Here is a 23,977-nt window from a genome sequence, read left to right as displayed (position 1 = left end):
TGTAAGTCTGCAGCTTTTCAGGGAGGATCTGCTTCATATGCAGAAAACTGCAGCAAAAATTACTGTAGATATTTGTAGATATTGTATTTAATTTAGTCAATCCTATTTACAAAAAAGAGGCACATGTTGTGGGAACATTTAGATCACTTAACATCTGAAAATCTGTGCTACAAAATTGTTCCTTCTTCTCACTATGAAGCTCATTCAATTTTAACCAAGAATTGGTTCCACAATCATGTTTTTCTCAGGTGATTCCTAAAATGGGTTGTTGTTAATTTTTTATATTTAAAAACTATGCCTGTGAAAATATGAAATTTACAATACAGAGTCTATTCCGACTCTCTCTCTAACCATGCAGAAAATGTATAGTTAATAGATAAAGAGGAAATAGAACTATTTGTCAGTGGCACTTAACCTAGGGTAATTTTTACTTCTGATATGAAGAAAATCAGCAAATAATGGTGTGTTTAGGCCACGTTTGTGTCTGTTTGGAGAAATCTCTCTCCTTTGCATGCTTAATTACTTGACAATGCCCCTAATCCCACCATGTTTCTATATTTACACTTACAGTCTTTCTCGGTAACAAGCTAAGAGGTTTAGAAAAAGATCTGTAGTCTGTAACGCTCATTTGGGAAACATTGAGAGGCAAGTAGATGAAGCTGGACTATCTTTTGTCTCTTGGATTTGCAAAATTAAAAAACTGTTCCAATAAGCACGATGGGAGCTAGCAACTCAGCAGCAGATGATAGCAATGCTATGGAGCTCCACAAATGGTATGGGAAATTTATGAAAGAATGTCCTTCTGGGCAGCTGAGCCTGCATGAGTTTAAAGAATTACTTGGCTTGCAAGGAATGAATTTTGAAGCAAATAGATACATTGACCAAGTGTTCAGTACATTTGACATGAACAAGGTAAGTTTGTGGGATTTTAATATAATGGTTATTTGCTCTTGCATAGTGCTTTGTGCTGCTGTATGGAATTCCTTATCTCCAAAGATAGTCTATTTAAAAGAAAAAGTGAACAGCATGATTATGCATTCATCCACTAAACATTCTCATTCAGAGGTTGGATCTCCTTCTGTTCACTTTTTCTTTACTATATTTCCTTTCATAAATGTTACTCTTGGAGAGAATAGATGAATGGGTAAACTGTCATTTTTACCCTAATTTACATACAAGGCTTGGTTGACAGCTAAAATATAGTACATGTATTTTTCTGCTGTCGCTACAAAATATAGAATCATTTTTGTTTGAAGGAGACTGACATTTATAATCACTGAAGGTACTAACTGGGAAAACCTCCCCCCGCCAGTTTTGGTTTTTTTTCCATCTCCTTTTCTTCTCTTAAAACTGTTCTGTTCTACCAGGAATCCCTTACTGAGTGCATTCATGCAGTACAGTAACACAAACATTACTACAAACAGTTACTGCTCATGCACACTCCCAAAGTGATGCAAGAGATCCCTTAAATAATGGAGAACAATTGTATTATGGGGATGTGCAAGAAACCACCCAGGGCCAATACATGTTTAAAGAACATGAGCTTTAGCCCAGGGTAGGGAGTGATTTTAGTCTCTTCATGGTAATTGGAGACCCTCAATGATTCTGAGTTTCCTCCTCCTTTATTTCCAGAACACCAAGGTGTCTGTAATACAGGGGAAGCTAATATAGTTGGTGAAGTATATAGCTGCATGTTATATTATGAGTTGTTATGCATTTGCATGTATCTGCCCTTTTCTAAGTTGTCCATCATATTTAGAGTCCCATTTAAGGCTGTGTTTGACTGGTCACTACTTTAATGATGCCCCCCCTTTCTTTTAAGCCACTCCTTCCCTGGGTTCTTGTAATGGGATTAAAACAAAACAATATGGGGCCTATTAGAGGTGATAAGAAGCTTGTGGCCAATATCTAGTCTGGCTGCTTAGGCAAGGCTAAAACTGCAGCTTGACCCAACAGTACCTTCAAAGAACATTTAAAGAAATAAAGTGGTGGGGAAAATAGTCAGGTATAATTCGCATACATATTTCCATAGTTATTGCCAGGTGCATGCTAAAAAAGGTAACTAGAACACAAACAAGCTGCAAACACAGAACTTGTAGGTATGGAATTCACTATTCAGAAACTAAAAAGCTCAGAAATATGGAAATTACTTTTTCCATAAAGGCAATTTAAAGGGCCCATATCATTAAAAACTTCCACCCCACAGGAAAAACAGACGTTTTTGCGCAAAAAAAAATTAGCCCAACCTGAGCTCTAGCCCACCCTCACAGTGAGGGAGCTCCTCATACAGGTGGCTATGTTGCAGCACATGCATATAATGAATGAATGCTGGCTCTATGAGCTCTATGTTAGGGGAAACAGTTGACTGGTTTGCATTTTCTATGCTATAATAAAAGACTATTAAGTTTTCTCCAGGAATATATAGAAGAGCAACTGACATTCTCCGTAACTTTACCTCACACAAAATCTTTCACTCTTGTTGTGTGCCCTGTTCTCAATATTTGTATGTATGAATGAGCGTATGGCTTAGTGGGAACATTGCTGGAAAAAAATAGCAATTTTCATCGGAATTCTGCTCTTTGCTCTTAGTAAATAAACTTATAGCAATTTGTGTTCCATAAGTGTTCCATGCTAGCTTCACCTGTATGACAGACATCTTGGCGTTATAGAATTAATGGAGATGGAAACTCAAAATCATTAAGAAGCTCCAGTTTGTTAGGTATCATGTGACTTAAGTGTCATGTGACTGCAGTTTTCCTCCTTTCCACCACCCCATTGTTATTTTAGCCTTTACCCCTGCTAATTGATAAGAAGGCTAAACAGGATCTAATAGTGTTTCTATTCTTTTGGCGTCCTAGCATGTTGCCAGAACCAGAAGCCATATTTACATTTTTATTCACTGGGACTTTAGCACTGGGTGTGAAAAATAAATGACTGAATAAAATCTACTTGCAGTGTAAAAAATGCTGCAGGTGCTTTTACACAGTAAAAACATTGTATTTTAAGGGTATAATCCGAACCATAGCATATTCAGTAATGTTAGATATTAGCTTTACCAAGCATTTTTTTACTCTGCAATCATTATCCAGTCATCTTACAAGCATTGTTTTGCCATAATTAGACAGATCAAAGTTTACTGTCGCCTGGATGCTATAAGGGTAATTTACTTAGACCCCAGAGAGAAGTGAAAGATCACTAAGGTGTGTTAAAGCACATACATGCCTTCATCTGCCTCTCATGAATATGCACTGCTAAACGCAGGTAGCCCTGTATTGATAGAATAAATGTCGGTCTCTTTGCTCCATTTAGCAGTGCAGAGACTGACATTTACAAGCACAACAATCCCTCAAATTTTTATTTTTTTGCTCCCTGCCCTGGAAGAGCAGAATTGCCACAGGTCTCTGTGTTCCATTTTAGAGAGCATAGACTGATGTCTAGCCCATGAATACAGTGATGTCTGTGCTTAGCAGCACCTATTAATGAGGGGTGGAGGGAGGCATGCATGTGTTTAATACCCCCTGTAAATTATTTTTTTTACTGCTGCAATTTTGAACCTGTAGAAGTCCCCATACTGGATTCTTAGCCTCCTTCTTTGGTAAATGCTTTACAATGTTTGCTTTACCTGCATGAATGCAAGTTCTTAACTTGCACAGAGAATCTGGATGCTGGCCATAAAAGATTAGTTTGGTTTGTGAGCATTTAGACAGCTAATCTGCCTTATTTGTACAATCTTTGTTAAAATGCTTAAAATGCATTCATATGCATATATATTCTCCCTAAAATCCTAAAATCCACAAAATGTATGTGGTGACCCCCCCCCCCCCATAAGTCCAAACCACCACATATTTTATGTAAACTTCACCCATTCTAGGGTCTACAATTTCAAAAGGGAGGTGTGATGTATGTCAAAGGCGTGTGCACTAAAAATATCTTTTTTTCACTCCTTTTTATTTTTACTGCCCATAATGGACTCCTAATTAAGCTAGACCATGCCTGGAAGCTTAATATCTTTTAAGTGTATTTGTGTAATCAAGCTAAAATGGTGTTAGGTGCAATAGACCTAAGATGCCTGATGCTAATTTAGCATTTAGTAATGCTTAAAGCTGGTGTTTTAGTTACACATGACCATTCTTTATGTGCTCATGAGATTAGAAAATGTAACTTAGGTAAACTTTTTCACTACATAAAATGGTGCTTTAAACAGTAAGCTGTAAGAAAAGGCTTAGTGCTGTAAAATTACTTTTTAAAATGCATTTGCACTAAACTATTAAAACCATTTATCATTCGGAGAGGTTTTGCTCAGAGTTACCCACTAACATGGGCCCAGGGTCATGCCTTCAATCTTGATAGTTGTGGAGGGCTATAAGAATTGTAATAAAATCTAATGAGAAGTATGAGGTCATGTGCCAGTTCCATCAGAAATATGTTGTGGGTTCAGAGAAGCCTCTGGAAAACCAGGAAGGTGCAAACCCCCATTTGATGGGACATGGTCATGGAATTACAAAAATGATGGATGTCCAACCTTTCACTGGGAAGCTTGGAGCTGGAATTAACAGGTCTACAGCCTAAAAATCATTGATATCCAACTGAACAAAAGTTATGACTGTCCACTTTGATCCTAAGGCCCAGAGCCAATGCCCTGTTAGCCCTGGTACAAAAGTAGGTTTGTAACTGTGTAAATAAACATCCAGCCAAGTATAGAGCTACTACTGACGTTGTTTAGCAGTCACAAAGTTCTTTGGGGAAAAGTGATAACATTTCCACCAACTTTTAGCAACCAGTTAGCAGATAGCATTTATTGGTCACCTGTTTGAAAGGAAATTGGTCTTTGATCATTATTTGTCCTGATGCAAATTTTTTATTACATTATGCCCCTTTTTGACAACCTTAGGCAGCTGTTTCCATGAGGCACATTATTGAGATAGTAAATGGTCATGACTTGTTTTCTTTGATAATCAATTTTATTACAGACATATTACAAGTTGGTTATAGCACAGAGTACATTGTACCAATATTTCAGGGCATTAAAATAAATAAACAAAAGTAATAAGTAAACAAAAAACTCCACACCCACCTTATTTGTCTAGGCTTTAGAGAATCAAAACATACTCTTCAAAATATTAATGTAACTTTAAAAGTAAGTAATTGTTATTTGAAGTTCCTAAACCTGACTGTTTTGCCAACCTGACTGTCCCTTCTCAGCCTGACAGTTATAGCTTCTAATGCTAACGGACTCCTGCTGCACAAATATGGCAGCCCCCTCATAGAGAAGTTTGGGGATCAGATAGGTAATGTAAAAGCATTGGACAATACTTTTATGGCATATTATAAATAGCATGCAAAGACAATGTTATAATAGATGTAAAAAATGGTTTAATTTCTGGTGTCAGTATCTCTTTAAGATAACTGGATGCTAAATGATAGTATCCTCTCTGTGTATGACTACGGATAATGGTCTTACAAACAAACAGTATCTTCTTTTGTTAAATAAAAACAGAGTAGAATGTTCTGATCAGGATTTTCTAAGGCAAACGTTATCAGAAAATGTATTAATATAAAAACATAATTCTTTCTGTTTTATCTGAGCAGTGTGCCAAAACCCTTTAGTGTGTTTATGTGTCTGCTAAGGAGATGAAAAGGGTACTTAAAAAAGCATAACCTCAAAATGTGAATCACACAACTCATTGTATCATGAATGAAATGAAGCCTTAAATATCATCCTGTTTGTGTTGGAGATAATGTTTATTCCATGTGCTCTGGCCAATTGGAAATGTGGTTTGTCACAGATAATTCATTTAGAATGGAAAGCAATGGATGTATGATCATCATGTGTCTTTTACTATTCTCTCTGGTCTGTCTGCAATTTTGGACTTCTTCTACATGAGGAGACACATCAAAATGGTATATTTGAAAATACTCACTTTCACAAATGAACACTGTTTGAACTTTATTTGTTAAAAAATCCCTTTTAAAATAGGTCGTTTCTGCCTATATCTATACAAGTATGCATCTCCATTCTCCTAAAAAAGATCTACCTAAAAAATGTTACAAATTTTGAAAACTTAAAGTTTGCCTTCTATGAGTTAGCTCATAAAAGATGAAATAACTAGATCATTTAAAGAATAACAATTTTTAACTTATAATGCAAGCGGCAAGATAAGGTTTTGTGATGCGTTACACAATTTTGTTATTAAAAATGTGGTGCTGATGTCAAACCACACACTTAAGGGGTATATTTATCATGCTGTGTAAAAAGTGGAGTAAAACATCATCGGTGATGTTGCTTATAGCAGCCAATCAGATGCTTTGCTTTGATTTTGTAACTGTTGAAATCTAATTGCTGATTGGTTGCCTTGGGCAACATCCATTTTTTACACAGCATGATAAATATACCCCAAATTCTCAGGTTTTGTGCTTTTAGCAAATAGGGTTTGTAGTAAAAGAGTGATGTTAAAGAAATGAATGGGTGAATGGATCTATGCAGAGGGGGTGGTAATTTAACTGATAGGTTTTTATGTTTTTTGCACTGGAAATTCATATTTCTCATAAAGCCTACAAGTATAATCTATTCAACATTTTATGGAGTCCCTGAGGACCAGAGTAGGATGAAGAGAACATGTCATTAAACCTTATTACCCCACTGCTGTCTAGATAATAACCAACACTAAATGGCATTGGAGCACTGATGTATTAAGTAAACGCCCCTTATAAAAACAAGGAATTTTATTTCTTTACCTCATTCCCAGTTCCAAGTTGTTTTTTAAATCCATTCCCTGAAACTGAGTGCTCATAAAGTAATAAAAACTCCACTTCCTAATAAAAAATCATCATTGTAAAGGCCATATACTAACTAAAAATCTGAATCCGACAATTCACCAGCTAAAACTTGCCAAGATCATGTAGAAGTCAATGGCAGAGGTCTCTTCCATTCCATGGAGGATCCTTCTTTTGCTTCAAAACTTTTTTTGACAAAATTCTGAATTATCGAACTTTTCTGAGACTTTTCCTATGCAGCCTTTTTCATTTCAAATTTTTTAGTAAATGCCAGACATTCGTGGAAACAAAGAGAAATGTTAGAGTTTTGGTAAATCTGCCCCTTAATGAGAATCAAACTTATTTGAAAGCCCTTTATACAATTCTTCCACACTCATTTGGTTGTTTCATGTCTTGGCAAAAAGCAAACAGTTAATGCCATTATCCTGCAAGTTCTTTGACCAGTTTCCTGTAAATATACATATTCATCAAATTGACAGTAGCTATAAAACTGTTTATTGTCTGTTCAAACTAAATTGTGCACTTTGGTGATTGCAGCTTATATTGAACATAGGTCAATAACATTTACTCCTGTAACCCAACTGTCCTAATTCTGTTCTCTTTGTAATAAATATATAAAATGCTATGCTTTAGTATGAGCCACTAAAAGGAGAAATTCACTTAAAAAAATGTATACAGTATATATTTATATATGTTTCTAATTATTAGTGTTTCAATTCTGCCAACTAGCAGCCTACTACTACAAAATGCTGTCTGGTTGTTGGAGTCAAAAAGGATTGATTGTCAGGATTCAGTTTTATTGTTATTTTTATTTTGAATTATTTTTTTTGTGAGCCGCCTTCTATTCATTCTGAGTTCTAAACTGCTGTCTGATTGCTATAGTAATCAAACCCTAGCAACTAGATAGCAGTTAAAATTCATAATTCGTAATACCTAATTCATTTTAATAAAAAAAACATAAAAAATAAAAATAAAGACTTAGGGGGCCATTAATGAAGGGTCGGATTATTTATTTTTTTATTATAATTTTTTAAACACACAAAAAAAGTTGGGACTTTTTTGAGATTTACTATGCAACAAAACAGCTAAAAATTCGAATCCAACAATTCGCCAGTTAAAACTTGTTGAGATCATGTAGAAAGTCAATGGCAGATGTCTCTTCCCTTCCATGGAGGATCCTTCTTTGCTACAAAACTTTTTGAGCGACAATTCTTTCTTTTCTGTGTCTTTTTCCAGTGCATACTTTTTCATTTCAGACTTTTTAAAGTAAAATGTAAATGTAAAACATTAGTGAGTTTAATTCTATTTTTTTAAAAAGAAAGAGTTTCAGTAAATCTGTGCCTTATTGTCTTCAAATAGTGTTGACTACACCACACAAAGGTGCAGATTTCTTAACATTTAAATTATATTTTTAACCACAAATTTGATTTATTTGCAGCAAAAAAAACCACAAATTCAAATTAGAGATTCCAAAACTCGCGATTTTCGAGATTTATTAAGCACAAAAATACTCAAAAAAAAACGTTACCATCTAAAAGGTAGGAAGTTCATGAAGACATCTATGGGAGCTGTTTTTTCAAATTTCAAGTTTGGATCGAAAATGAAGGGTAGAATGTGATTTCACTGCATTCCAGTTGTTTTCACATTATTAAGCAATTCGAGTTTTTCTCGAAGCACAAATTTTCTACTTTTTGACAAAAAAAATTGAAATTTGATAATCTACCCCCTAAAAGTTAATTTCAAGGAGAAGTAGTAAATGCAACCCGACTTAACAGAAATCAAAGGGAGCATTGCCTTAGAAAAGCTTGCACTCAATCCTTTTGCTGCACTTATTTAGTTATTTTGCCAGCAGCATTAGGTGGGCAAACCATAGGCGAGTTTGCTGAGTTCATTATCATTAGAATTTTCTGCCTGTTCTGAGGAAAATGGTAAATGCAGAATTAGTTTTTTCATTAAACTGTATTGCCATAGCAAACTAAATTTGATAAAAAACCATAGAACTGCATGCACTAAACACTCTTTGCATTAAATATGGAGTTGACTTATTCCTGCAAGCCCTATTGTTATTAAAGTAAAACATATCATATTCTTCTGAGGAAGTGGTGTTGTAGCCACGAAATGCGTTAAGCCATGAGGTGAGGATGCTCCGATCTGTTTTTAATCACTAGAAATAAATTTATGTTTTTATTAATAAGCTATCCTGTGCTCCGCTTCTTTACAATTCTCATTAGAACATATCATAGCATATTCTTAGTAGAACATATCATATTCTTAGTTAAACTGATATTGGCGTTTAATGGATAAGATAGTGTATGTAGAACAGCACTTCACTTTCTGTCAGTTATATAAATTACCAGCTGGCAGAGGATAGTGTCCTCGTTGGATGCCTCTTATACAATAGCCTATAAATAAGCTATCAGGTACTTTACAGTTGAATACTGCTTAGAACTAGTCCTAGGTAAAAGTCAAGAATAGTTTTGGAAGAAAAAGTTCTAAGGTAACTGCTGCAGCTTTTGAAGGGAAACTGGGCTTAATAAAAAGTTTTGTTAACAATTCCAATACTGTAAAGAAGAGCAGCATTCAATTCAAAATATAATCATTTCTACTGCTTGGAAGACTTATTACCTGATTAAACAGGGTCCATGCCATATCCAATTTGGTAGGAAAATGATCTAACGGCTGAAAAAGGAGTGCATTACAGGTACTGGCATGGTTGGACCAGGAAAAATCCCAGTGGGCCCCGGCAGCCCAGACCCGACCCTCGCTGGCGCTCCCCCTGCCCGACCGTTCCTCCCCTGACAATTAAATTTACGCGCGGGTTGGGGGGCCCCTTCGGGGGGGTAGGGGATATGGCCGGCGGGGGCACCTGAAGGGCCAGGGCCGGATTTGTAACACAGGAGCCCCAAGGGGAGAGGTCTCCATTGTTCTGTATGCAAAAAAAACTTTAATGTTTTGGTGCGGCAGGGCGGCATGCCGCCCCCCAATTTGTGCCGCCCTAGGCCCGGGCCTTTGTGGCCTTTCCACAAATCCGGGCCTGTGCAGGGCCCCTAGGGTGGGAGCCCGGGTGTGCCCTGCAACCTCCAGTCCGACCCTACTCACTGGGCATGTATTTACTGTCCAATAACATTCGTTATCATAATAATTGCCCAGCTTTTTTTGTTACTACCTAGGACTCGCACTCACATTACAAGAAGCGCATTAGATTTGCAATGTGCCTTGTCGTTTTGCTTTAGATTTCTTATATTAGCAGACATTCCTGTCAGAAAATAAAGCTTACTACCTACCTCACTGATCGACTACAATAATGGGCCTGCCACCCCCTCAGGCTTGCTTACTCCATGTTCTGAATGATTTTTTTATGCAAAACTGAGGTTTCACCGTATGCCTGAGAGTGTTATGTTGTATATATAGTAGAAAAAGCATAAATATGAAGTATAAAAAATCATTCAGAACATGGAATAAGCAAGCCTGATGAAGGGTTGAGTTTTCCCTCATGTTACACATGTTTTTGTGGTCCCACCAATATATAATGAATAATACATTTACCTGATTTTACATTTTCATGGGTTTTACACCATTTTTATGGTCCCTTGAAAAATGCAAAATGAAGGTGCTACTGTTTTTCCAAGTCCTAATTTGCTGTTTTAAACACTCTCCTTTTTTTTGCTTATCTCTTTCCCACCCACTTTTGCTCTTTAAGGCATTGCTATTTTATTTTTTCAAATAACAGCAACAGGGAAGCCTTAGAATGAGCATTCTAACCAAGAGCACATTGATCCATATACATTTAACCCACAATATTTTGTCTCTTGCTTCATTAGATGATGTACTGTATGAATCCTTCTGTCTTGCTCTAAACCCACAATATGCTCCCTTACCCTAGTTATTTTAACCAAGGCTTCTCAGCACGTCCCCAGCACAGAAACAATCAAAAAACTTTATTATTTATTATTTCTTTACTAGAACAGTCCAATTTTTTCACAAAATGCCTGCAAAATTTCGTTAAAAGTTACTTACAAAGGCAGCCCTATCAGCAAAAATGATCAGTATGAACTATAGGTACGTTTTGATGTACATTGATATTTTGAAGAGTAGTTTTTAGTGTCAGTATCACTTTAAAGACTTCATCACCAGGGAACAAGGAGATGGAAAGATGGAAAATTTACACAAAATTGGTTTAGTAGCAAACCTAGAGCTTCTTTTTTGCTGAATTATTATTACTGGATTATTTACACAAACTTTACTTTTTGAATTTTAGAATAAAGACCAAACCACTTTGCTAAAATCAAGCTCACTTTACTATAACTTGTTGCCAAAAGAAATCTCAGTTCACAAGATTTAAAGAGCGGCACAACATGTTTCTTTGTTAAGATAGATATTTCTTCTAAAAATGGAAAAACCAAATCTGCAAAGGAAATTATTTTAGACACATGATGAGAAAAACAGTTCACCTGCAGATGAACAGATGACAGAGCAGGCAGTCCCATGTGAGAAAGGTATAACAATGTATGCAGCAGTGCCCCTGTTTCTTTTAATGATGAGAGCAATATCATCACTTTACAAATGGAATTGTTTTTGTAAATTTCAGCTAAGATAAAATTAAATTATTGCACTACACTAAAGGCTGACAGCAATGGAACCAGCTTTGCTCAACATTTTTCCCACTCAGCAGGAGGAGGAAGACTGTCCTTATCCATTTATTTTCTTTTATCCCAAGCCTGTGCACTTAGTGGATGCAACCCAAAGAATCATTGATAATGCAATCAGTGAAGCCATAAAGATTGTACAGGAGCCATAGAGATAGAGACAGAGATTGAAAATAAAAATATGATATCTCCTACTTTGCATATTCTCAGGCTGATATTTAAAAATATCTAAATTACTGTAGTAATTTAGCATTTAGCTTTTTAAATTAATGAAAAAAATGCAGAAAATACGCACAGTTTTACAAATTAGTAAAAATATTTTTTTTTTGTATTCAGAATTAATCATACTTTGATAAATGTGCCCCTATGGGGGACATTTATTAATACACGAACGCTCCGAGCGTATATTCTGTGACTTTTTTGTACCTTGCGCGACTTTTTTATAATTTGCGACAAAATTTGTGCAACAAAATCGTATTGTCGCGCCGAGTACAAAAGTTTCGGATTCATTCAAGCTTCATTATCGTGACTTTCCTTGGGCCAGGTTGGAGCTGCAGAGTGCCATTGATTCCTATGGGAGGCCTCCAAAATCATGCACAGAAGGATCAATATCGGAAAGGTTTTCCCACTGTTTACAATAGTTCGGTACGAAAATTTCAGATCGCCAATACGATATTATCGTGAATAATACGATTTTTTCATAGGCATTTTCGTGACATTTGTGATCTTCAGAAATTATCATATCCAATCCGAATTTTTCCCATTCAGGATTGGAACTCTTGATTTCATGAATGTGCCCCTGTATGTAGTGAGTTTGACTCCTACTGCCTGATACAAAAAATCTGCCATACAAACTTGGCACAAGAATTGGTCTCCTGGGGTATTAGTCAAACCTTGTATACAGTACTACAACGGGTAGATGAAATTACAGATCCTTTACTAAAATGTTGCTATGGAGATTAACAGGAACTGGGAGTCTAAGATTTTTCACACCGTGGTGCTTAACGGGCTGCTTCGCCCAAAATTTGTTTTTGTACAGTGAAAGAAAATGTAATTCTAAGATGTGTTTTCAAATACATTAAAGTTAGTTAATGTTTGAAAATTAATTGAAAATGTAATTGCTATTAAAAGCAGTATCTGTCTGTTAGCATTTTTTTGACCTATCATGGCTCTCAAAATGAAAAAAAATGTTGCAAACCAGTTGGTTCAAGTTGGATAAAATCCATAGTGGAGAACTGACACTTGGTACACCATTTTAAAAGTCAGACCCAGAGAACAGAAAGGGATGAGAAATTACTGAAATCAATCAAAATTACATTTACAACATTTTTTAAAAACCATTGAAAATATTTAATAAATGTATTTAATAAATGAGGAAAGCCACGTAGATTTTTTTTTTCATGATGCAAAAATGGTGGAGCAGCCCTTTAAAGAAATACTGACAAAAGAAAATCAATTTTTTTCACATCTATCATAACACTGTCTTTGCATGCCCTTTATAATTTTGCCTTAAATGTATTTACTATGTAACTATCTGATCCCTCATGTTCCTATATGAGGGGGCTGCCATGTTTGTGCAACAAATATCTGTTAGCATGAGAAGTTATAACTGACAGATTGAGAAGGGACAGTCAGGTTGGCAAAACATTTCACATCATTTGTTATTCTAACTATGGTAGAACACTACAGAACTCCAGGTTACATATACAGATTTCAACAGTGGCAAAGCAGTTTTATATGTAACCTGGAGTGCAGCAAGGTTCTACCATTGTTGGATTTCTGAAGTGTGATGATTAAGTACAATTAGACTACGTGCACCTGCCAAACAATTTTGAAACTCTAGTACATAGTTGGTGGGCCATTGATCCACCTAGACACCCACCAGATCACATTGTATATCACTGAATAAATTGTCTCTCTTCACACCTGCACACCTACAACTGCTCACTACTTGTGCAAGTTTAAACATTTTTACTACCCAGACCCTTAATACTGCACAGTGGTACACTTGTGTTTAAGATCCATGGGTTTCATGTTGAGATGGTGTGCAGTTGCTAGAAACTGCCAGCAACTAGAGTCAGGGAATCTATTGGGATGTTAGCGATGCTGGTGAGCTTCCCAAATTCAACTTTGATCACCTTAACACAGAGACATTAATAGGGTATTATAGCAGCTATTGCTTATGATGTACTGTTTGCTTTCCAGTCATAGAAACACAATTGCATTTGTTTTTTAAGAGTCCATCTCAGCAACTGATAGTAATGTGCATTATGGACTTAGGTCTTGATTATACAAGGGGTCAGCCATAGTTACTAGCTGTTTCTTGATTGGTGGGATGCTTAGCATTATTCAGTATCCTGTAAGAAGGGTCACCACATATTAGGAACATTAGGAGACTAAATAATCCTACACATTTTGGGTTGCATGGAGAGCAAGCCAACTTACCCTAATGCTATAACATAGTGCCTGGCAACTAGATATGCTGTCCACAATTCTAAAAAAGGATATTTTAATTCATTACAAGTGATATCATTAGCTCATGGGTTAACAGAACTTTTCATTAAATAATGATCATGACTATTATGAGGTGCCCAAATGAAACGTACATTTCATTAAATAATTATTGTGACTATTGTGAGGTGCCCATGTTTGTACACTGTTAATCTACAAAAGGCAAGTCTCTAACTATATGCTACAAGAGCTAGAAACGTATGTGTTTGTCCCCTGTCTGTTCATATATGCATCATGTGCCAGCACTGAATACATACAATGCATGGGCAGATGTTCTGGGGGGGTTATTGTGGTGCAGCAGTACACCCTGAACTGATCTCATTACTGTGTAGACCATATATGTCAAACACAAGGCCCGGGGGCCAAATCTGGCCCACCTGGCTGTTTTATGTGGCCCTTGGTGAGTGTGTCTGACCATCCAGCCTGATCAATTTCCATTTTCCTTACATAGTAACTAAGACTAAGGGGTATATTTATCATGCTGTGTAAAAAGTGGAGTGAAGCATTACCAGTAGTGTTGCCCAAGGCATCCAATCAGTAATCAGATTTCAACAGTGGCAAAGCATCTACTGGCTGCTATGAGCAACATCACCAGTACTGTCTTACTCCACTTTTTATACATTGTGATAAATATACCCCTTAGTATCTTACTAAGTATATTAATAAAAAATGTGGCCCGCGACTTAGCCTGTGTTTTAGATTTCGGCCCCCTTATGTGATTGAGTTTGACACCCCTGGTGTAGACAAAGGTTAAATGTAACTTTTTTAGATTTATTTTTACTTATTACTGGTGTGTGTGTATTCTATTCAAGAAACCAAACAGCTGATTTAGACTAATGAAAGGTAACAACAAAATGCATTCAGTCAAAACATATTCACTCTTGTTTATTTTTCCAATCTGCTTACTCTTTGTTTTTCCATTCACAGGATGGATTTATTGACTTTTTGGAATTTATTGCTGCAATAAACTTAGTTTTAAGAGGAAAAATTGATCAGAAGTTAAAGTGGTATTTTAAACTGTATGATGCAGATGGAAACGGATCGATTGACCGAAAAGAATTGCTAAGTATACTAACGGTAAGGATGAAAGTTTCATAATATGTAACACAGGCTCTCTTGGAATTAAATGCTGTTTACTGAAAGAGTGATCTATCATTCTTCTTTGGCTAGTCATCCTTGTTGCTTCTGTAAATATTCCATCCATTGGTTTATATGACCCTGATGCCACATAAATTGTTTGACGTGATTCAAGCAGCCTGCTGTGTTCAGCTGGGAATAAAGAGCCTTGCAAAGTTCAAGCCAAACTAAATAATACAAAGACTCTATAGATTTATTTCTACTGCATGCTTCATGAAAGTCCTGAATATGCAACTTGGGCCGGTCTGCATTTTACATAAAATTCCATTTCCGTGATATAATGTGGTATGCTTTGTAAGCATTAACTACAAAAACAGAAGTTTCTAATAAATAGTAGTTAAATAAAGCCCAGTGGTTATAAATAACATCAATATGCTTTATATTAAAATTGAATGTCCACTACTATGTATACAATAGAGATCACAAAAGGGAATTAAGGTTGAATTCCAAAAATATAATAAATATTAGATATTAGATATTGTTCTGTGTATAGGGGGCTATATCTATTGACTCTCCCATCTCTCATCTACATTGTGGCCCCATTTATGATTCACAGTAATGATGAGCAAAATGTTTTACTTAAATGGTAATATATATATATACACATACACATGGATTTTTTTCATTAAAACTTTTTTACTAAGTCCTTGTGTGTGCGGCTCTCTGTCCTTATATTTCCCCATTTTTGCCAGCACCCAAGGCATTTGAGCCTGAATTGGGTATGCTCCACTCTTCCTTGTGTCTACCCCCTGTTATAAAATATGAAGATATTCACTGACAGAGAGGAGCACACCCTTCATAAGGCAATAGCCCTAGGCTGAAAATGGAGAGGAAGGGTACTTACTGCAAAAGAAAAAAAGTTTCACTGAAAAAAAATTATGTTTCGACTATATATATATATCCCTGAGGAAGAGCACAGTTGGTGCTCGAAACGTTGGACCTTTTTTCTTTTTCTTTAATAAATTTGTGATTTTTTGCAAAAGTCCCTGTGTGTGCGGCTCACTGTCTGTATAAATAATTTTCTTGCCAGCACCCTGGGCGTTTGAACTTTTTTAGGGTGTGCTCTATTTGTTTCTGTATATATATATATATATATATATATATATATATATATATATATATATATATATATATATAGTGCACAGATATGCACATCCAATGACACCTTATCAAAATTTGTTCAGTACTATGAACTATGCATGTGTTGCAAATACAGGTCTCCAAGCCTAGATGCAAAGGCACACAATTGACCCACACTATATTGACACAAGAAGTAAGAAGCAATGGCACTCAGAGCAGTTACAAGCAGAGCAAACCCTTGCAAATTATATTGCAGAAGTGCAATGTTTCAGGGCAGAAAAACCCCTTTGTCAAGCACTACCAAACTATATTGATACATTTGCGAGAATGAATCCATCTTCAACTGGCTCTCTCTAAACATAAATTAATTTTTTCGTTTCTGTTCCTATGATCTAAAACTCTGTGTATTTGAAAAAAAAAATCTAATTATGAATAATTACTTCCTATGCAAATACTGGCTATTCTTGTAAGTGCCTGGATATTTGAATTAATGAAAACAGAGTTTGCATTGCTAAAGCATAAACAAATAGGAAGCTGGTTATGGAGCTTAATATAAGGCAATATAAACAGGGACCATATTGCTCCTTAGAAGGAGCTTAACAGGCTGCATGTTGATGGGAAATTATCACAGTAACACCTACTGTTGTACAATTTGCACTCAAAGTATGTACCATCAATCACAGCAGATGGTTATCCTAAGAAAGTTAGGGGAAAAATATCTGATTTGAATATTTCAAGTAAATAAGACTTAAATATTCAATGTGGAAATGCAAAACGCTTTAACTGTATCATTATAGAATACTTTTTAGCATGATTACAGCATGATTAGCTAGAATTATTAAACAGATAATTCAGAATAAAACAACAGCAAGTGAGTTCTGCTATCTTACTACGTACAGGAATATAACAGTGACAAACAGAGAACACCCAAGTTGGAGGCAAAAGGGAATCCTCAGAAATGAAATATTAATTAGGCATTAAATGGCAAGCTGGATGTTGGGGTCTGACTGGAGCTGAGAGGTGTAATTGCAGCCTAGAATGTTACTATGGTGGGATGAAAGCAGCATTCATACGGTAGTAATGCCTTTACTCCTGGTCCTAGGCCAGGTTAGGTTTACAAACAGACCTGATTTTTTGCTTTACTAAACCCACAATAATGAGAATGTTTATAAATGGACCTTTAAGTAAGGTTTGCTTTATTTTAAGCTGTAACCTCCTATTGCAGGGGTGAGCAAACGTTTTGACTTACAGACAGACTGGGCTGGGCCAGTGTTACGCCCAGGGCTGCCATCAGAAATCATGGAGCCTCTCATCTCCCCATCAGCATCCTCCAGCTCCACACCCCAGCATCCTGCAGCTCCCCCCCCCCAGCAACCTCCAGCTTCTCCTCAACATCCTCCCACCAGCTCCCCCCAACATCCTCCATCAGCAGCTCCCTCCTCCAGCGACCTCCTGCTTCTTCTGTCCTTGGCTGCTTCTGTCCCCCAGCTCCCTGATGCATGTTCACACACACGGGGCACAACCAATCAGGACCCGTCGTTCTTTTAAGGGGGCCTGAGTTGGCGGGCCAGATAAAAAAAGGCCGTAGTTTGCCCACCCCTGTCCTATAGCCATCCCCCAATTATTGTTTAGCTTGTTTTCTATGTATATCTAGAGGTATGAAATTGCTCCAGTCAGACTCACTGCCAATGGGACTGCTAAGAAGACATTAGAAGGTATTATTTATTAACTTAGAAGCTAAATTGCACAAGTTCAATTACCCATAGCAAACAATCAGTGATTCATGAGCAGTTAATGCTACCAGTATTTTAATTTATGTTTTAATACACAGTTGCATGAATTTTTTATTCATGTTTTCAGCATAAACATGTTTTCATTATTGTTTCCACAAACTGTGACATATCATTCACCAGTAGCCAGCCCACCCCCTAAGTTTAGTGGCTTGTCTAAATCCTCATAGTTATATCAAATGTGGCAGAATATAATGACTTCTTCATTATTTTTTATTTTAGGCAGTTCGGGCTATCAATGGTCACCGGGGTATGAGTCCTGAGGAGTTTACCTCCATGGTGTTTGAAAAGATTGATGTTAATGGAGATGGTAAATATCTTTTTTTACAATCAGTACTGTGTTGTCATGAAAGTATAAGTCTTGTCAATAAGTTGAAGGGCACATTTATTAAAATTCAAATATTTGAGTTTTCCAAATTCAAATTTAATCATTTATATATACACCATTTTTAATAGTATAAAAAGTTTGAAAATATGAATGAAAAAATTCAGCAGCTAAAACATAGCTTCTGTATAAATAACTTCTGTATAAATAAGCCGAAGGTGTATTTCTAACGTGAGTAAAATTAGCAAGTAATGAGTGGATTTGTTGCAGGCTTCTTTCAACCTGTTATAGACTTGCAAAGAATCACACCCAAAGCTTCTTTAGCTGTCTGTACAAGAGCTTCTAAGACTCGTGACTTACGGGGTATTTTCCAGGGAAAAAAAAAATACCAGGAATTGTCTCTGAGATAAGTCCATTACTGAGGTTATGGCATAGGTAAGCGATTATAGACAATATTTATATTTTGAGGCAATATTTTCCTGTGTGTATCCCTATATTTTACATCCTTTTGGGACAAAACAAGTTTCCTAAGAGATTGATTTTTAAAACATATTCATTAATGTCTTAAGTTCTTGTTTGTCAAATAAGAGTGTTTACAATGTCCCAGGTTAGGGTGCAAAGTTTTCGCTTTGAATCGAGGACTGTCTGCATTAGGCAAAGGTACAGAGCAATATTTTTTGCTAGGTATCTTAAGTGTTGATGTTTGTGTGACTTTGTTTTGATACAGTTATATCATTTTAATTTTATGTACTGAGAAATTAGAAGATGAATACAGCTCAATGCTTTTTATTATAAGAATACAGGCTGTCAGGGTCAGAAGAACAGTTTAGCAGATTTCATTTTATGCCTTACATCTGATTCTATTAGCTGAGGTGGAGCTAAGGGGCAGATTTATCAGCATTCTAATTTTAGTTTTTTTTTAAACCACGAATAAATTCATTTCCATGATAACCATGAATGTCTAGTAATTTATTAAAAGATCTGAAGAACTGAAAAGCATGGATGAGTTAAAATGCAGAATGCAAAAGAAAAGAACAAAAAATTAAACCACAAATTAAACCACAAATTAAATACTGTTACGATATGCCTAGGACAACTCCCACTGCCTTCTTCATAACTTCGACATCATTAAGATAGCTAAGCTTTGTATTGGTTTATCTATATGAAAACAATTGAAATTGAAATTTGAAGGCTAGTGTAGAATACAAGCAAATATGCATAAATGAGTCTAGTGAAACAAACTAGAAATTGACATTCTGTTTCTCCTCCATTGGTGTAATATTTGAAGTCATGAGAATTAGGTTTGTCTTTTCCTAATGTACAGTGAAGGTGAATATAGCCATTTCAAGAATAATTTATACATAGGTAATCGTGTTCCTTTATTCTAGGTGAGTTGACTCTGGAAGAATTTATTAATGGAATAGAAAAAGATGAACAGCTTCTGGAAATAATTTCAAAAACTTTCGACCTGTCCAATGTGTTAAAAACAATTCAGAATGGAAGGAGGCGGAGTATTCCTTGACAAGAGATGATAGTTATCTTTGTGAAACATTTACTACTCATGTTCTCCCATTGGATGAACACAGAGAACAGAAGGTGTGCAAGCATTCCAATGGCCTTCATTTACTCAGGTTCTGTTAAATACAAACTTACATAATAGACTGTCCTAAGAACAACCCAAGGTATTACTGTGCAACCTAATCCCTTAAGTATTTAAATCTCATTTAAATTACTTTGAAGGGATTGACTTGTGTCTTGATTAAATAAGACCAGAGAAGACATTGCATAATCTTTGAATGAAACTAATTGCTGCTAACAATAGTAACCTGTTTCTTTTCATGAATTTGAAGATGAATGTATCTGGGAGAAAAATGTACAAGCAGAAAAACATTGGTGTAATATTTAATTCTCCTTTTATTAAGATATTACCAGTACCAAGGATAATTACAATAGTTAACATAATGAATTTGTTGTAAAATACACAAAAGTATCTTGAGAATCCAAATAACAAGCAAAGAAGAAACACAAGGAATCCACCCTCTATTGAAATTTTTAGAATATATTGCTTTTTGTGACAATATAATTACTCTACCATTTGGAAATGAGCATCAGAAATGTTTAACTTGTCAAGAATTTGATAAATTGAAACTTGCAATGGCCTATGGCAAATATGGGAGGAACAGAGATCAAAGCTTACCAACAGTTATATCTTCTCAAGAGAGACTAAAGCCATATTAGTTGTCTAAAAATGACCAGGAAACTAAACATCGATGGTCTAGTCTCTAAAAATGAACTTTAAAAAGCTAAGCTGCTATTTGCTTTTTTTCAAGGTCTATGTTCTTAAAGAATATTATATGGCTCTAAGAATTTATCATCTCCTGCATCTGAATAGATTTATGATTGGAGAAAGGTTTCAATTCACTATATCTGTTCCCAGCTGGTCAACATGGTGGTGGATATGTGGATATAGTGTTGGCCTTCAACTTACTGAAGTATATGGATTTTGTTATCACTAAGAACAGAAGAATTGCAGAGGGATACAAAGCCATTTCCATGCCATGACCAAACATCATACTGCATTCATAGGAGGATTACTTTAAACAACTGATTCCCAACCAGTTGCTCACAAACCCCTTTGATGTTGCTCCCAGTAGCCTCAAAGGAGGTGCTCATCTTTGAATTTCTGACTTGGAGACATAAAGACCATGTATACTACCAAACAGAGCCTTCTGCAGGCTAGCATTCCACATTAGGCTACCAAATAACCAATCACAATCCTTATTGGTCACCCCCTAGGAACTGTTTCATGTACAAGTTGTTCCATAACTTTTTTATATTTATATGTTGCTTTAAAAAAGCTTTTAAATGTATCTTCCATGTCCATCCCACTAACCAGTTTTAAACATTATGGAACTTTTATGAGACATTCCAAAACATGGAATGCTGGATTGGGTTCCACTTATTTTTTTTTCTTAAAGGACTAGGTGCTTTTCTTCTCAAAGACTTCTTTTATATTTTATTAGAAAAAGTAAAAAAGATATATTATAGCATTCCAGATAGAATGCTTCTGAAGGCAAAATGCAAAGTTGCACTGGCCTGCCAGTATAAAAGGGAAAAAATCTAGTGATTCCATAGAAGGACAATCCAATAAAATTCTTTCTTGTTTCCGCCACTGAACCATCTGACACCTATGCCATTTACAATATTTTATATATATAATTGTTCCAAGAGTGCAGCCTGGATATCAGGTGTATCTGTTGGGCCAAAGGAGGCCCAGTTCAACACTGGAAAATAGCAACTCCTAAATGTTTAACAAATATGTAAGTAATGTAAGTCGCGTAAATTGCGTAAGCATAGGGGCCCAATGATATTGCTATGGAGCCCAATAACTTAGTCATGCCCCTGCTGGAATGTTCATATATACCACGCTGATATATTCGGTAAATGGATCCCAATATAAACAGCTGATGTTACTCTATAATAAGCAGTACATATAATAGTTAAAATGAATATTTAATGTGCTAATAAGTCAGTCAGTTCATTGGGCGCAGTGGAACTTATCTTAGGTTTTTTAATTCATTGGAGTTTGTCCTTGCAAAGCTTTTCTGCATTGTATTTTGCTGGTTACGCAAGTTACTTAAGTTCTAGGCAAGTTACTTAGCTTTCTAAGCAGTTTTTGATAAAGTTAAGTAAATCGCTTAAGTTTTTGCTTAACTTCATGCATAACGTACGTAAATTGCGTAACGTGGCCGGGCCCCTCTAAGAAACAAGATTTCACAGGGCCCCCTGATGGAGGCTCTGCCTAGCAGGGTCTTCTTCCCTTAGTATCACTGTTCATTCTCTCTTCCTCTCTAGGTTGGATTTGAGATTGACTAATCCTATGAGTAGTCTCTAGTATATTACTATATGCTGCACCAGAAGTTAATAGCATGACAATGAATAGGTTACCGTTGTGAAGTTCAGCAAAGTTATTGCAGTATTATCCAGAAGTCTGTCAGTCAGTTTCCCTCCCAACTGGGCATTAGCTTGCTATGTCCCTGATGGTATTTATATGGAGGACAACCCAGGGAAAATGGAAAATTGTATCATACTTACTGTGATTTTAATTTACTGGACATTCCCTTCCCTTTTACAATTGTAGTCTTAATGATCTTAACAAAGACGTCATAGAGGGGGTGGGGTGGCTTTTTAAAGCTTTTTTATTTTTGTGGCAGTTGTCTAACTTTCTTTTTAACATATGTTTTGGATTAAAACAGAAAAAAACGCACAAACCAGAACCCTGTTAACATGCAAGCTAAAAAAAGCTCAGTTCTCCAGAAATCCTTTACCTTCACCTTGTTCCACACTCTTACCTTCTGTGCCTAAAGCCTTATGTGCCACGAATGCTACTAAATCTGGAAATGTGATAACCTTGATCCTTACAGACCTATCATAAGTGGAAAATGTCTTATTGTCTCTGTGACTATATCTACCTCCTAAGTATTTATGGTTAAATTGCCCTCAAATGTTGAGTGTTTTTTTGTATGACATTACATCATTGTGCAGATTAATAATAAATTCATTATTTTAAATATGGATCTAATTAGTATATACCTGGCCTTTATAGGAAGCATAATAATATATCAGTAATGTAAAAGGTACATTGTAAAATGACTATGAATGCATTCAATGTATATATGTGCACATTGTAAAACTGAAAATGCAGTATATGTGTATAATGTGTGAATGTGACGATTTGTTGTCAATACATTTCCTAAAGTAAGCACCAACAGCAAAACTACTGGAACTGTGTTGAATCATACAGATAAAATCTTACTGTAGTGGTGTCACCCAAGGACGCAGGTATCTGCACCAATTGAGCAAAGGTTTCCAGGAGGTTTATTTCTAAGTATTATCTTAAATGGATACATTTATGTGAATAATAAAATTAAAATTCATAAAAAGTGTTATAGTAAAAAAAAAAGTTAAATCATCTAGAAAAAAAGATTCTTTATAGACCAAAGTCCTGCTTTACTTTATTCCTGAGATTCTAGTTATATTTCAGGGTCAGTGCCCCATAACACAAGGCAGGATCAATAACCCTAAAAGGCTCATTGACAACAAGTGTAAAACAATTTAGGTGACAAAACTCTAGCTGACCCTCTCCAGTATCTGAGCAGTCAGTCTGTGTGCTGAACTGACCATAAACATGGATAGCCACATTCTGCTGTTTCATTGATTTAGACCAACAGCTGCGGTTCCTTGTAACTTCCCCATGCACTATGGACACCACCCAATTTGAAAGCTGGAATGTCATAGTAGGATCTAAATAACAGATCTTTGCCCAATTTGGCTACTCACGTGATGGAGCAAATATGGCTGATCCAGTCATTCACCCTTTAGTGTCAGCCCATATCCACAGTTATATCATCTAGGCAGGCACATGTTTTCGCACTGTCTTCAATCAAGAGTAGTCATTATCTTCTTATGTATGGCCAACTTAACATTCATTAAATGGATGACCAAGTATTTTATTATAGTACATATCTATCTGTTATCTGTAATAATGGCTATAATAATAATAAGGTTATTATCTGGAATATACTGTGTTTCTCCATAAAGTTCTCTCTGCATATGATACATTTTTTGTATGATTTTCAGAATATGCTTTGCCAGAGATTATTATGCAGTAAAAAAAAATGACTCTGTGCTTTTATTTTACAGCTTGTAATAAC

At 35.9% G+C, this 23,977-nt stretch overlaps 1 protein-coding gene across 1 annotated transcript; it reads left to right on the top strand.

The window, feature by feature from the left end:
• The first annotated feature begins 700 nt into the window (after positions 1-700).
• Positions 701-20,112, top strand: guca1c (guanylate cyclase activator 1C). Its single transcript, XM_002940113.3, has 4 exons — positions 701-912; positions 14,859-15,008; positions 18,161-18,248; positions 19,652-20,112. The coding sequence occupies exons 1-4, from the start codon at positions 718-720 to the stop codon at positions 19,783-19,785; spliced, it is 567 nt and encodes a 188-aa protein (XP_002940159.1). The 5' UTR covers positions 701-717; the 3' UTR covers positions 19,786-20,112.
• The last annotated feature ends 3,865 nt before the right edge of the window (positions 20,113-23,977 follow it).

This window comes from Xenopus tropicalis, chromosome 2, assembly GCF_000004195.4.
Source record: "Xenopus tropicalis strain Nigerian chromosome 2, UCB_Xtro_10.0, whole genome shotgun sequence".
In the NCBI taxonomy this organism is placed as follows: Eukaryota; Metazoa; Chordata; class Amphibia; order Anura; family Pipidae; genus Xenopus; species Xenopus tropicalis.
Note: the sequence above shows the minus strand (reverse complement) of the source record. Positions and strands in the feature narration are given on the sequence as shown.